Source organism: Seriola aureovittata, chromosome 10 (genome assembly GCF_021018895.1).
Source record: "Seriola aureovittata isolate HTS-2021-v1 ecotype China chromosome 10, ASM2101889v1, whole genome shotgun sequence".
Lineage (NCBI taxonomy): Eukaryota > Metazoa > Chordata > Actinopteri > Carangiformes > Carangidae > Seriola > Seriola aureovittata.
In genome coordinates, this window is record NC_079373.1 from 20,748,129 (window position 1) to 20,762,061 (window position 13,933).

The following is a 13,933-nucleotide window of genomic DNA, read 5'->3' on the forward strand; positions in this document are numbered from 1 at the left end:
ATAAATAATCACCTTCCTCCTTCTCGCTGTCTTATTAAACCTTAACCGTTTCTTCAGCTTCTTTTTTTTTTTTTTTTTTGAGTTTCGCAGTGAACGTGAATGGTTAACAGTGCAAATACATGATGAACTCATACTTACTAAGAAGGTGCAAATCAAAGGTATCATCATCCATGGCTTACCCAACCCCAGCTTGCTTTAATTTCACCTGGCAAATAACAAGAATCTGCCTCAGAACTTAGGACTTAAAAGAGAAGAAGAAACTGCATTCCCTTCCTCGCCGAAGATCAAGACTTTCCCGCTCTGCTTAGACTTGAGAGAGGAAGACAGCAGCGTGGCAGACGCTGCAGGGGGCACTAGGGTTCAAAGCAAGACGCAGAGTGTGCTGATGGACTCCTAAGATGGTGGTTACTTGAGAAAAAAAAAAGTATTGCAACTCTTTTTTTTTTTTTTAAGAGCCAAAGAACCTTGGGTTATGTACCACTGATTTGGGCAAGCTTATGCTAAAGATAATAGCAAAGCTTTTACAATACACTGGATTCTCCTCTCATTCCTCTCTTCTGCTCAGAATTTAATTGCTTTTTAAATTGGAAATGTTGTCCTCCACGCACCATCGCCCACTGAGATGTGGTGGAGGGAGGATGTATGTGTGAGTGCACGCAAGTAGTTATCTCCTTATATATATTTAGTAGGCCCAGGTTCAGTGTAATCTTCCTAACATCACACAGCCTTGGCAGCCAGACTCTCCCAAGACCTTTTCCTTAGATTGTCTCACTGCTCCATACAATCTCGTCCATCAAACTTCCCGCTCCTCCATCTCCGTCACAGTTAATGGATCTGCCACACAGCTAAGTCCCTCATGAAAAAGAGAAGGACAAATTATATTAATGGAAATGCCACTGCGCCTTGTTTGACGGACACATAACTTCTCCCGCCTCCTCTCGCTCTGCCCGTCAGCATTCTCATTCACTCCGACTGCACCGTCAACTCTGAAGTGAAAAGTAATTTACTGACGGTAGTTTACCGCTGAGTAAGCAGCTTCAAGATGAATATTCAGAGTTGATATCTCACACTGATTCATCTCATGTTTTTTCCTGCTTGCTGGAGTCGCTATTGGAGCACAGGTTGAGAAGCAGAGCTCAGCCTGCACGAGGATGAGGAGGACAGTAGAGGGAAGAGTTAAGAATAATATTACAGGATAAAAAGTGGGAACTTCTGTTTTTACTTTGGCTCATCACAGTACACCACCTGCATGCATTTTCTCCGTGTCATTCAAGTTATCATTCATTACATGCTGCCTGATATAAGTTTTCGTGTTTGATACTTAACGTCAGTCCCTCCCAAACACCCACAGATCAGATTAAGCCTCTTGGCTTCGTGCAAAGACATACTTAAGAGAGCCTGCGTTAAGCATCACTTTCTGTTTTACCACACTCACGTTTCTCCTTGGGTTTTTTTCCATGCAGAAGTGATTTGGCCCTCAGACGTGGGTCTGAACCTGTAATTATCCAACAGCCAGAGCAGTGTCCCTGTAATTCCTTCAAACCATCCAGGATCCAAAGACATTCAGGGAGGTCTTCCTCTGTCGCACACATCAGGCAGAAGCCCCCACATGTTTTCACTTTGGTTGGACACTTTACATATGTGAAGCTGAGAACTTATCATCATAATGTACAGTTAATAATTCAATTGACTGAATTTGATTCCCTTAATCTATGACTCCATCAGACTGGTTGTTTCTATAACACACAACAAAAGTCAAGTTGTATTGAACTGTGACTTTATGCTAAGTTCGTGCAAGGATCCAGACTGCCGCAGACTGGTGTCTCTGTTAATGTTGTGTTATTACACTTATTGCATTATTTGATTATTATTGCAAATGCGTCAACGTGCACAGTAAGCAGCATTTCAGTGCTTTAGTCGGTCGAGCTGGAGTTAATGTCAGTAAAGTTTATATACTGTTGGCTGGCTTCATCTCCAACAGTGCATCATATTTTACTGACATGGAATGTAACTAAGTACATTTACTCAATTACTGTACTTAAGTACGGATGTGAGGTACTTGTATTATCAGTTTCATGACACTCAACTCCTGTACAGCTTAAAGAGAAATGTTGTACATTAACTCCTGTACATTTTTCTGACCAATACAGTTATTTGTTACTTAACATACAGAACATGTGATAAACTTATAGAATATGATGCATTATTATGTATTAAACAACTGGACCCTATAAAAATTAGCTGAAATATACTTATCTTGTATTATTTTGATTAGTGAATAATACTTTTATTAAAATGTAAGGATGTGCTTTTACTTAATTACAGTAAACTAAATTGGACAAGCAATAAGCAGATGCATCAATGATCTAAATAATCTTTAGTTACAACTCTTTATAAAATAGTTAAAAATTAGCTCCACCCCAACTAACTACAGCAGTAAAATGCTGCTGCTTAAATGCATTGGAATAATTCAATTATGTAATATATAATAATATTACAGGGGCCATTTCATGCATTGAGTACTTTTACTTTAGATGTTTTAAATACATGTTTCTAATATCTACTTTTACTTAAGTGACAGTGACATTTCCGATGGAGTATTTCTACTTTATCACTTTTACATTGTGGTATGGAGTAAAGGATCTGAATACTTCATCCATTACTTTTACTCACCACATGTTTTTTTAATCTGTAAAGTATTGTTTGGCATCCACCAATTATTTCCATGACTGATTATGTTGATTTTTGATTAAAATTCATGTATACAGTATATATATATATTTTCATTGATCAGTCCTTTGCTGAATAAAATGTTGGAAAAGCTGTATGATAACCAACAAGAAGAGAATCATTTGATCAAATGTTTGTCTAATTATCACATTATCACTTGTAGCACATGCATTTAACCCAGAGGGAAAACAGCACTGGCTCCTTCATGTTTTGATATTTCATCAGTGCTTGTGAACTGTAGACTAGAAGCAAAAACCTTGTGCCAGTTGCTCTGATCAGTCTAATTAATTCCTGAGATGTGTTACATCATAGTGTCCTGCTGCTGTCCTGTGAAAGGCTACATTGAAGTCTGGCCCGACAGATGGGGTCTGTCTATTGAAACAACCCTGAATCAATATGCAGTGGGCCAGGCTACTTGCTTTGTCTGTCGACCACTTTTACAATTATTCTTTTTTTCTCCCCCTCTCTTTGCTGTCGGTCTCTTACGTCTTGATATTGTGCAATATCCTCTATTGGAAGAGAGTCCAAGAACATTTTAACTGGTGGAAGAGTTTGATTATAAAATGCTGTATATTATTTTTGGAAATTAAAACATGTTGTTCATCCTGAAATTGATGATACAAGATCCAATCTAGGAAAGTCTAATAATAATCAGACACTGATGCTATTCATCATGAAAAAGAACACTTTCTTTTTTTTTTGTTTTTTTACTCTATCACTGTTTTAAAGTAGTCATTTTGGAACAATGAGATAATCACTGGATAATTACTGGAAAAATATTGCATTTATGGACAATGCAATTAATTGCACAATAGAGACTGAAATAGGGACTGGTGTGATCTCCCCACAGACATCATGCACTGTGAGCCCTCTACTGGCGACTATGCAGCTCGCTGTGCACTGCATTTTAAATCAATAGAAAGCAATTACTGGAATGACACTGTGAGCCTGTCAGGGGCCCGTGTGATGAACATGTCACCTTTTCTTCATGTCAACCAAAGGAAAATATTTTCCTTTCATGATTTAATCAGACAACTAGTCTCTTGCATCAAAGCGGTCTATACTCTGACAGAATATTCACTGCACTGACAGAAGTCAACTCACAAAACTATGATTTCTACTAAAAGCAGACTATAAAATAATTTTGAATAAACAACTGTGAATTTTTTGCCTTTTTTTTTTTTTTTTACAATGAGCAGAAGCCAAAGCACAGACACATGAAGTTTCTTATTTGGCTGCTGTTTTCTGCAGCTGTGATCGTTTATGTTTAGTGTATTGAACCCAGACAAGTATATCAATAAAAGTTTTACCAAAATATTTCAGAACACAATGAATAATTTTACAGCAACGCTACAATATTTGATGTAGCCTTGAGGTTCTTTAATTATTTGTATTCCTAATTAAGGAACAGGAGATACACATTAGCCTAAACCATAATTTTTTCTATACTGTAGGTGTTGGATGAGGGATACGACACCACCGATTACAATAATATCCCATTCATTGTGGTGCTAAATCCTTAGGGAATGAAGCAATAGTGAAATGAAATAAAATATTCATGCTCGGGGCATTCATGGAGCCTACCTGAACGTCAGTCTGAGGACCACCTCGATATTATGGACTACTGTTAGTGGTAGTAAGTGAACCTTATGTAGTGTGATTTACCCCCCCCCCCCCCCTCCACAGGAGGGGTAGTGCGCATGCGCTCAAGATATTCTAACCACATGCGTTTGGATCACAACTTCATCAAGTACCCAAAGACACCAAGAGTAGGAGCGGAAGTGTAGCAGGTTTTTTTCATAATAAGGCCTAACTACTCTTAAAAAGTAAGAGTCGATTTCTAGGAAAATGAATAAAATTTGTCTTAATATTGGCTGGATATATTCATTTTAAAAATTAAACTTACATAGTCTATTTTAAGGGAGAGTAGCTCTTTACAGGATAAGAAAAATGTCTAATATCAACATGCAGATGTTAATGGTTTGCTATTTTAAAACGGGCTGTAACGTGATTTATTTAGGCGTAAATGGTAAATTTATGTTCAGTCAAGAAATGAGAAAATGATGCAAAAATTTTAACCTTAAAAATTTGACTTTTAACGTTTAATATGAAATGAGAAGAAACCATTCCTTATTTTTTTTTTCATGGGCCTAATTTCTATGAAGTTTCACAGCAAGCTTTATTTTGAAAGTCTAACCGGACGTTGCGTATGTATTATTGCCGCCTTGACCGCGGTCTCAATCACGACGTTTCTCCAGCAGCGAGCGTCCGCTGAGCATCAGAGCGCAGATCCTCCTCTAGTGTCGGGAAGGCGTGCGGTGGGCGATGCTGTCACAGATTCACTAAACGCTGCTCGTGTTTCATTTTCAGAGCCCAACTCCCAGCAGGCTACACAGCTCTCCAGCCTCGCACCCAAACATGGGTTAGGAAGAAAGCGACCGATGGATTATCCACTTTGTGCACTTCAGCGAGGATGATGGAGGGGGAAGCGGACTTGTTTTCACAGAGACATCCTGACAAAGACGGGGACTGAGAGGGAGTAGAGATCGGGATTCGCAGCCTCGCTTTGCATCTCTCTCTCTCTCTCTTTTTTTATTTTATTTTTTTCAGTTTTCTTTATCATTATCAGTACTGTTATCATTTTCCCCGCGTGTGTGCGAGACAGAGAAATGTTTGCAGAATTGCTGTGCGGCGCCGTGGCTCTGGTCCTGTATGTCAACACTCTGGGCGCCGATTTCTGCTACGATGACAGGTACTTGGGTGAATGAATGACATCCAGCCCCGTGTTACTAACGTCACTGCCTCTGCTATATCTACTCACCTGTAATGTATCAGATCTGGAGGACAGCGTAGGACTGATGACAGGCTTCATTCATTGTATTTCACTATTTCATTGCACCAGCAACACTGGCATTTAACTCATGTGAGCTGGATTTTTTTCATTAACACAACAAGCAGCCTGCCTTAAGGCAAGTATCAATAAATCAATAGAGTATGATGCTTTGAAAAGCTATCCAGTGATATTAATATTACTTTCTCCTGCAGACACTTGTGCTTTTACTAGTGTTCATCATACAGTATTTTCACATTTCCAGTGGTTCTAAGAATAAATCCCTGCAGCCTTCCTCTTGTTATATCACTGTAGTTTTCCATAGGAGGAAGAGTGATTCAGTAGTAGTGTGCTCGGATGCCTCAGTGCAAAGTGTTGCAGTCTCCAGAGGCTGGACTTTCTCTGAGTCCTGACTTGTTCTGTGGAAATAATTGATCTCTGGAGAAGAAGACATATAGCATGTCTCCTCACTCCACAGCCCCCAGCGTCCCTTTGCCAAACACGTCCAACTGTGTAGCCTGCTGAAAGTTTCAGCAAAGTATTCCATATTATTAATTTACTTTAAAATAGGCTGCAAGTCGCCGTCCTCCACTGGAACCTATCAGTGCAAGGGTTCAGCCGCTGTAATGCAGGGTAATGCATTACTCATAGTTGGCCTTTTGATATTTGAATGGCTGAATGGTTGTCAGTGCCTCAGGCTCATTTATGCACCATCCATGCCTCCATGTAGGTCAGAGGCATCATCATTTTCCTGCCATCATCTTCCTATATTTTATTTATTTTTATTTTTTACAGCTAATACATTATTATTTATTTGACTGTGAGTTAAAGATGTAAGTTTATAATCTTCAATGTAGTTCCAGCAGTTTGTGTATTTATGACAGGTGTGGTGCGACTATTAAAACACACCCAGAGGATACCGTTTAGTGAGCAAACAGTACATTAGCACGCGCCGAATCAATTAGTGCTGTATTTCCTTTACATCTGCGCTTACTGCTCTGTGTATAGAGCACTCCCTGCTTAGCACATTCCCTCAGGCCTTTTTCCTCAAAGTCTTGATACTTTTCTTGTGGTAGAGCTGCTATGCATTTACACCTTGCACTCAGGTCAGGCGATTCAGGCAGCCCTGTGCAGGAAAGATGGTGTTCTGTGTCCATAAACCTGTCAGGGAGTGGCAGGGCTGTGGAGAGGTGAGAGGCTGTTGCTGCTGCTGTTGTTGCACAGTCAGCTGCTGTGTGGCTGCTGGAGAGCCTGGAGCCTCCAAGTTTTAATGTAAGACAGAGAGCCAAGTTCTTGATGATTCTGTGAAGAGATGTTAACATAATGTTATTTATTACCACATGACTTTTGAGTCCAAGTTATTGCAGGCTTCTTACGAAACGGATGAATGACAGCCAGGGATTAAAAAAAAAAAAAAAAAAAAGATTTTCTCTGACTTGTTCTGTCTCCGACATGTTTTTCATCACAGGCTTTCTGTCAGCCGGCGTTATCTGTTTTTAACACCATGTGTTTGGTTCAGACTTGCAATTAGCAGCCGTCTCCTGTCCCCTCGGGCTCCACCGGTGGAAGGAGGGAGATAGAGGAAGGGTGTGGGGTGTGGGGTGTGGGCTGGGTGGTGCGACAGAGATATATCATTCTGCTGAGTAAAACAGCCCTGGACACACAGACCTATCTAACTGGCTTATGCTGTTCCTGTGTAGAAACAGAGCCAGTGTGACTTGGAAAGAAGCTGTCATAATGGAAAACACTGAATGTGTGAGTGACAAATCAAACTGCCTTGCCCGACACCCTGCGGCCTGTGGACTGGATTTATTTTAACTGAGAATCTGATGCTAATTTATGGATCATTCAGATAATGTATTACAGAATGTAGGACCACATGCTCGAAAAAATAAACACGCACAGTTGATGTTTCATTTAGCGTGCATTTAAAAGTTAAGAGAAACCCTGTCTTTCATCGAATGTTTATGACGAATGGCTGCAGAAGAATTAAAAATGGATATTTTGTCACAGTGCAGCATTGATTCCTCTCTCTCTGAGAAGACAGATTGTGCTTCCCCCTTTTTGCTTCTGGCTGTGAAACCAGTGCATCGACTTTGCTCATCTAGTGATTAAAAGTTCAGATTCAAGTCTGTGGTGTGTGCTTGGGTGAGTGCCTCAGGGCTACAGAGCCGGCATAAAAGACACCTGAGGATTTGCAATCGATCGGGTGTTCGACTCGGTACAGCACTGGAATATGTAATGGTTTTGTTGCTTTCTTTTTTATATGTATTCTTGTCATTGGGAAAGGGAATGTACAAGGAAAAAAAAAACATAACTGTGGAGGGTACTTTGTGTTCTTGGTCACATTCTTCTTATCAAAGGTGTGTTCAGTGGTTACACATTAATTTGAACAAACTTTATGTGTTCTATACATAGAAACCAAGGCCATTGGGAGGTCGTGGTTCAAGGAAAAAACAGTTAACACGTTTTTACAAGAAATATTATCCTCAAGACATAAAAAAAAAAAAAAAAAAGTAATAATAATAATAATAACCCCCTGCAAGGCAATTTTCTGACCCTGCAGTCAGTCACAGACCCTCCCTCGATAAAAACGACAGCCTGGAAGAGTGGCCTGCTCTGCGGTGCCAAATCACCCCAGGGAGCGTTTCCTCTCCCTCCCCCTGGACACACTCATCATTAGCACATACACAGCTTTGACACCTGCGCTGGAAAATAGGAATCATACGTCATGTAGTTCATATCTCTGCTGCTATAATCTACAGTTAGAGCTGAGTGAAGGAATGGGAGAGCCCAGATAAATGTCACTGGAGAAATACTGGTGCAATATTCTGCGACATGCTGGAAGCCTGCAACGTTAGCAACCTCGCAGAGAGAGACCGCCAAAACCTGGTGAACGCCTCACTGCATTGTTAGCTCGACCGCTGGTGGCAAAAAAGTTATCTCACACTGCGTCAAGTTTTAAGGAAGCCTTTGTGCCACAGGTCATCTAAGGTGAACCCCCCCCCCCCCCCCCCTTCATCAGTTGAAAACATTACTCTCCTCTGAAGGTATATTTCATCTCAACCCGTGCACACTGGTTCTATGGATTATCGTCTCCCTGTCGGTGGTGCTGATGGATGTGATGAACTGCAACCCACCTCATTGCTCTGCCCTCAGTGCGATGCATTATAGGGTTTGACTGTGTGAGGATGTGTGAAGGACGCGGCCTCGCTGGGCATGGGTGATCATTTATAACGCTCAGACACTTGGTAAAAGGCGAGTCCCTGCACTGCTCCTTGCCCTCAAAGCTTTATTAGGGAAGAAGTCGGGATTGGGGGCAGAACTGAAAACTCTTCACACTGATGCGGTTTGATGTGAGCTCCGGCTCGATGACGGCAAAGAAGCCACACAGGGCGGGTGACTCATGTCGTTTAATGATCATACCAACCGGGTTATGTAAAAAAAAAAGAAAAAAAAAAAAAAAAGAAAAAGGGGTGGTGAGTTTTTATTTATTTATATATTCTTTTGGTGTTTGGTGTTTTTTTTTATTTTTCTCACTTTTGCTTTGTTTTATTCGTTTTTTCATCATGCAACATGCAAGTTTCTTTGCCTCTGATTGTGTGTTGTGAGCATGTAACAGACAACCAGACAAAAAGTAGACTGTTATACCATAAAAATCCCTAGGTGACATTTAAAGTCATCTGCACCGTGCACACCCCCCCCCCCCCCCCAAAAAAAAAAAAAAAGAAACCAAACAAACTCGGCAAGTTTAATTGCAGGCTTCACAGAGCTTTTGTTACCAATTTGAAAGCTCTGTGTGGTCCCTGTCAGGTGGAAACCAGTCTGTGATGGACCGACGTGGACCCGCAAACTGCCTCTTCCTTGGCTCTGTGTGTCAGTGCACCGATCTGGAACCCTACTCTCATGGCCTATACTATAAGATGGGCTGGTTAACGTTGCGGTTATGTTGAGGGCCCAAGGGCGGCAACCCAGCAGTCTGAACATCTCCTCTTTTTTTCCCCAAGTCAGGGTTTCTCTGTCTGTGCCCTGTAATTACCGTCCTGCCTGCAGTGAGGGGACTCACGACATGGTTTCGTAGACGTAGCTGCTCCTCTGTCTCTCTGTCTCTCTCTCTGTTTCACTGTCTGCTTTCCCTTCTACTACCCCCCAAAGCCTTTTAGGCCTCCAGCTCCCATCAGCCAATGACTGCCTCCAGATGGTCCTGTTTGGTAAGCAGTTTTGGGTTTTTCTCCCTTCTGCAGTTTGAAGGGGGGAAGGTTTGAAGTGGATTCAAATGGAGGATGTTGGTGTTTGATCATAATTGCCAGGATGGAGACATCAAAGTTCCTGATGACACGTTCAGTGCGTAATAGTGTCAGTGAAGATGGCCTCAAGACTAAAGTTTATACAGCCACAGAGCTTTATGGCATCTTTCAGCTCTTTGTTTTGGTTGCCGGGCCCACAGGTTTTCTGTTTTGATTGGCTCTCACCAGTCTCATAGTGTGTCTCAAATTGTTTTTCAGTGAAAACAAAGATAACAAAACAAAGTTAGCAACTAGCTGTAGTAAAGATGGTGGGGCATATTGCAGGAATTGACTATTTTTGTTCTCAAGGATTTGGTGGAAAGCAAAACATAGCTAAAGGTGGAGTGAATATTTGATTTACATTTGTCACGATCAAAATGCACAACTGCAAATGAAAGCTCCATATATGCTGGATGTGTAAGGAGGCAACTGTTTGCTGACATGTTAGCTATAACAGCCTGAAAGGTCGTAAGGATTGTGTTCTCAGCTAATTTCTGCTGCCGCTGAGCGGCCAATGGAATCTGTTATTGCAGCTTCAAATCGTATGTCAAATTAAAAATACAAAGAAATGATAAAACTATTGTTGAGCAGTGTGGTAGTGGCTGTTTTCAATGTGCATGGACTCTGTTGTCTAGAGGGGGAACTAGGAAGCTTTGCATTCATTCCCTCGACCCACCAGGGAGTACAGACTGTTGGCAGGAGAGGAGGGAGATATGAGGAGGCATCTTGCCCGATATTGTTGGTCCCACACTTAATAAGTCAGTGTTTGTGCATTGTGAGTAACAATTGCAGATTCTACACAACTTGAGACATTTCACACTGCAGGCACAGTAGCTGGTTGTGTGTCAAAAAACTATGAAAAAAAGAAAAGTTCTTAGCAAGTTTCATTCCAATTTCTGTTCTCGTTTGTATCACAGAAACAATCTCCCGCCATGTAGTCATTTCACAGAACTGGATGATTCCCCCTGTTAGAATATGCTGCCACTGCGACCATCTTTTTTGAGCTACACCAGCCCGGAAAGATCAGCTCAGTTTTAACCACAGATAGATTGGATCTCCATTTTCCTAAGCTCTCATTTTCCAACAGATAGATGATGAGGGAAAAAATAGTTATTTTCACTCTTGCCACAATTGCAGATAAGCTAGTCTGGCAGAAATGCATTTGTTTCTAAAAATACCATTAATGAGGGGTTCTGATATGTTTGTGAGTTGCTTCATTTACCCACAAAACCCTACAGAATTACTTGGAGCATTGGAGTCTTGGATGGTGGGAGTTCATATTTAGGTCAATAGGAAACAGCTGACTAGATATGATGCTCCTTTTTCTCCCTCTCTGTCATCAGACCCAGAATAAGACTTCATTCTCCTGTATCTTGGTTATTGAATTTCACCTCCTAAACTCCATTTGAAAACGTTGGCCTTTGGACTGCATTCCCTGTGGTGAGGGCAGAAAGGAAAGATCTGAAATACCTGCATATTTGGAAAATGTGCAATAGAGATTAAACTTGAGAAAGTGTTTTATTGGTGTGTTTTAGCTTAACATGTAAAAAGTGTGGAAACCCACACATCGCAGCAGAACACTGCATTCCTGTTGTTTAACTTCCTTTCCCCTTCCCTCCCATTCTGGGTCACCAGATTTCTCAGTGACTGTCAAACCTACTTCTGCAATTCACAGACGTTTTTTTTTTCTTCTTCTTCTTTTCCATGAGAAACTGTCGAAATGTTATTTATTTCTTGTCTACTTGCAATACTTACCATGACTTTCTGTAAATCAGCCGTGTCAATATTTTCACAGATATGAGTATCAGTATATGTCGGTGGATAAGTAATAAGAAGAGTGCAGAGATGCTAAAGATATGTTTAAAAATACGACAAAAAGACGAGGGAAGACTCTCCACTAGGATATGACGGTACTGAAATACAAAGCAGGAGCTCTTGATGCATCTAACACTGTTCAAACGAAAGGATATGAATTCCCTCCAAAAATCAAGGCACACTGCTTCACAGACGTAGAGATGAGAGTAGAGAACGATTTTCTTTCCTTTATATTATTATTATTATTTTTATTATTATTAAAAAAAATCTAGGAATAAATAACAAATTAAAGCCTAGCATACTGTGGACGTTGCCTTTTTACTGGTGGGACTTTCCAGTGCAACAGTATTGCCTGTGTAGGCTGTTGTTCTAGAGCGGTGATTTCTGGGAAAACTTGTTTTATTCAGGTGTGAAATTATAAAGTTTATTGATAAATGACTTGGTCCTGAATCAGTGGATAGACTCCTGTACTTGCTGATACCAGATCCAGTATTTTAGGCATTATGGGAGGAATTTCTGATACTATTGGTATTGGAACAACTCTACGCTTAAGTTTATTAGCTTTATAGCATGGCAGTGTTGTTGCCAACTACTAAGTTCACTATTCAGAAATCTATCATTCATTATAGAAAGGTTGCAGTATACTGTACACTGTATGCATTGTGCCCAAAGCTGTTCTGTGCGTGTACAGTAGCATGTTGTATTGCTAAGTTTATCACTTAGTCACAGTAATCGTGAATGACATTTTACATAAGAAACATGCTCTTGTGACGCCATCAGACGCCCATAACCTCCAGGTCCGATCGGCGTCTGGACTCTTGAGAAACACGATCCGCACATGAGTCTTAAATACCTGCGATATCTTGATGAGGGGGTGATCACACAGTGGTTGAGGAGACGTCAGCCTCCCAGTCTACCTTTGATTGCTGGAGCATACCGCAACCTGCCATTGGCTGAAACTGAATATGCGTGGCAGGGTGTAGGGAGCTGAGTCACTCCGCTTGATTGCACCGCTTCAGCTGATTGTCATTTGTGATATGCTGCAGCGGCAGACCGGTGTTCTTGCTGTGGGATTGAAAGCTGCTCATGAGCAGTCACCATGCCCACTGTTTCTTGAAAGCCCTCGCTGTGCTCGAGCCAGGCCAGAGCAAGCTGCTTCAAAGCTGCATTAATCAGGCTCTGATGCTTTGTAATCACCCGACTGGTATGCAGTGGGATGAGAAATGGGCCATATGTAGATGTCGGGTTTGGCTTCCTGGCGGTGGATTGAGGCATTAGAGATTGTCTTCGCTGCACTGCACAAGACCTTAACCTTAGTCCACTTTGGGTATTCTCAGTGCTCCTTGCCGGGCTATTTAATTAAAAGCCAACAGATTATCTCTCCTAATACATCATGTGGTAATGGCAGCACACACACATACAGTATGCTGCTGACACACACACACACACACGCACACACACACACACACACACACACACAAACACAAGGATAATAATCGCCTTAAATGGGAATAATGTCTAACACCAGACTGAATCATCAAACAAGTAAATCCTTCACATGGTCAGTGTTGTGTGGCACGTTCAACACATCTACTCAATAAAGTGAGAAAGGCCATTTGTCAAAATGATGCATCAAATGTGCTGATTTACCAACAAAATAATATTAGCTGGATTTATAATCAATGAACATGATGCATGTGGCGGGTCAGCTCTGTGTTCTCTGGAAAACAATGTCCTGATCGAGTGTAATGATCGGTAAAGGATCGCTATAGGTTACGCTCCCATCATTAGACATGGGTCTCAAATGATTTGACTCTACGGGGCTAAGTTGTTAATGGGTCTAGACAAGGGTTTGGATTTCGAGGGCTAATGCTGGCTGATGGCTCTTAAGCCGTGGCCACTCTCAGGCTCTTGGCCCTCTTCATATTAATGGGATTAACTGGACTGTGGATGAGAGGGGGCACGACGTGTAAGCAGAGAACCCCAAGCCCTTAGAAACAAAAACTCCCCTGTCCCCAATATCCAACAGGGATGCTATAGTTTGCCCTTTTCAGTAAGGAAGAGGAGAAGGCTTTACCCCTCTTCACTGGGCCTCCCCATCTCGGTGGCCTTATTCTCTGACAAGGAGCACTGGCTCGTCTCGATAAGGTTATGACACAAGTTGGCTGGTTCGGGGGCAGTGCCTTTGTCCATTGTAAGAAGGAAGGGGCTGTGTGGTCCCTCTGTTCTCCCTGGGCCCAATGAAGCGGGCCATTTGTCGTCGAACACAGGG

At 41.5% G+C, this 13,933-nt stretch overlaps 1 protein-coding gene across 1 annotated transcript in view; it reads left to right on the forward strand.

Moving 5' to 3' along the window:
• Positions 1 to 4,990: 4,990 nt before the first annotated feature.
• Positions 4,991 to 13,933, forward strand: part of tmtc2b (transmembrane O-mannosyltransferase targeting cadherins 2b) — an 88,920-nt gene continuing 79,977 nt past the window's right edge. The window contains exon 1 of the mRNA XM_056387008.1: positions 4,991 to 5,482. Coding sequence (XP_056242983.1) covers positions 5,400 to 5,482 — 83 coding nt within the window. The 5' untranslated portion in view covers positions 4,991 to 5,399. The remainder of the gene's footprint in view (positions 5,483 to 13,933) is intronic.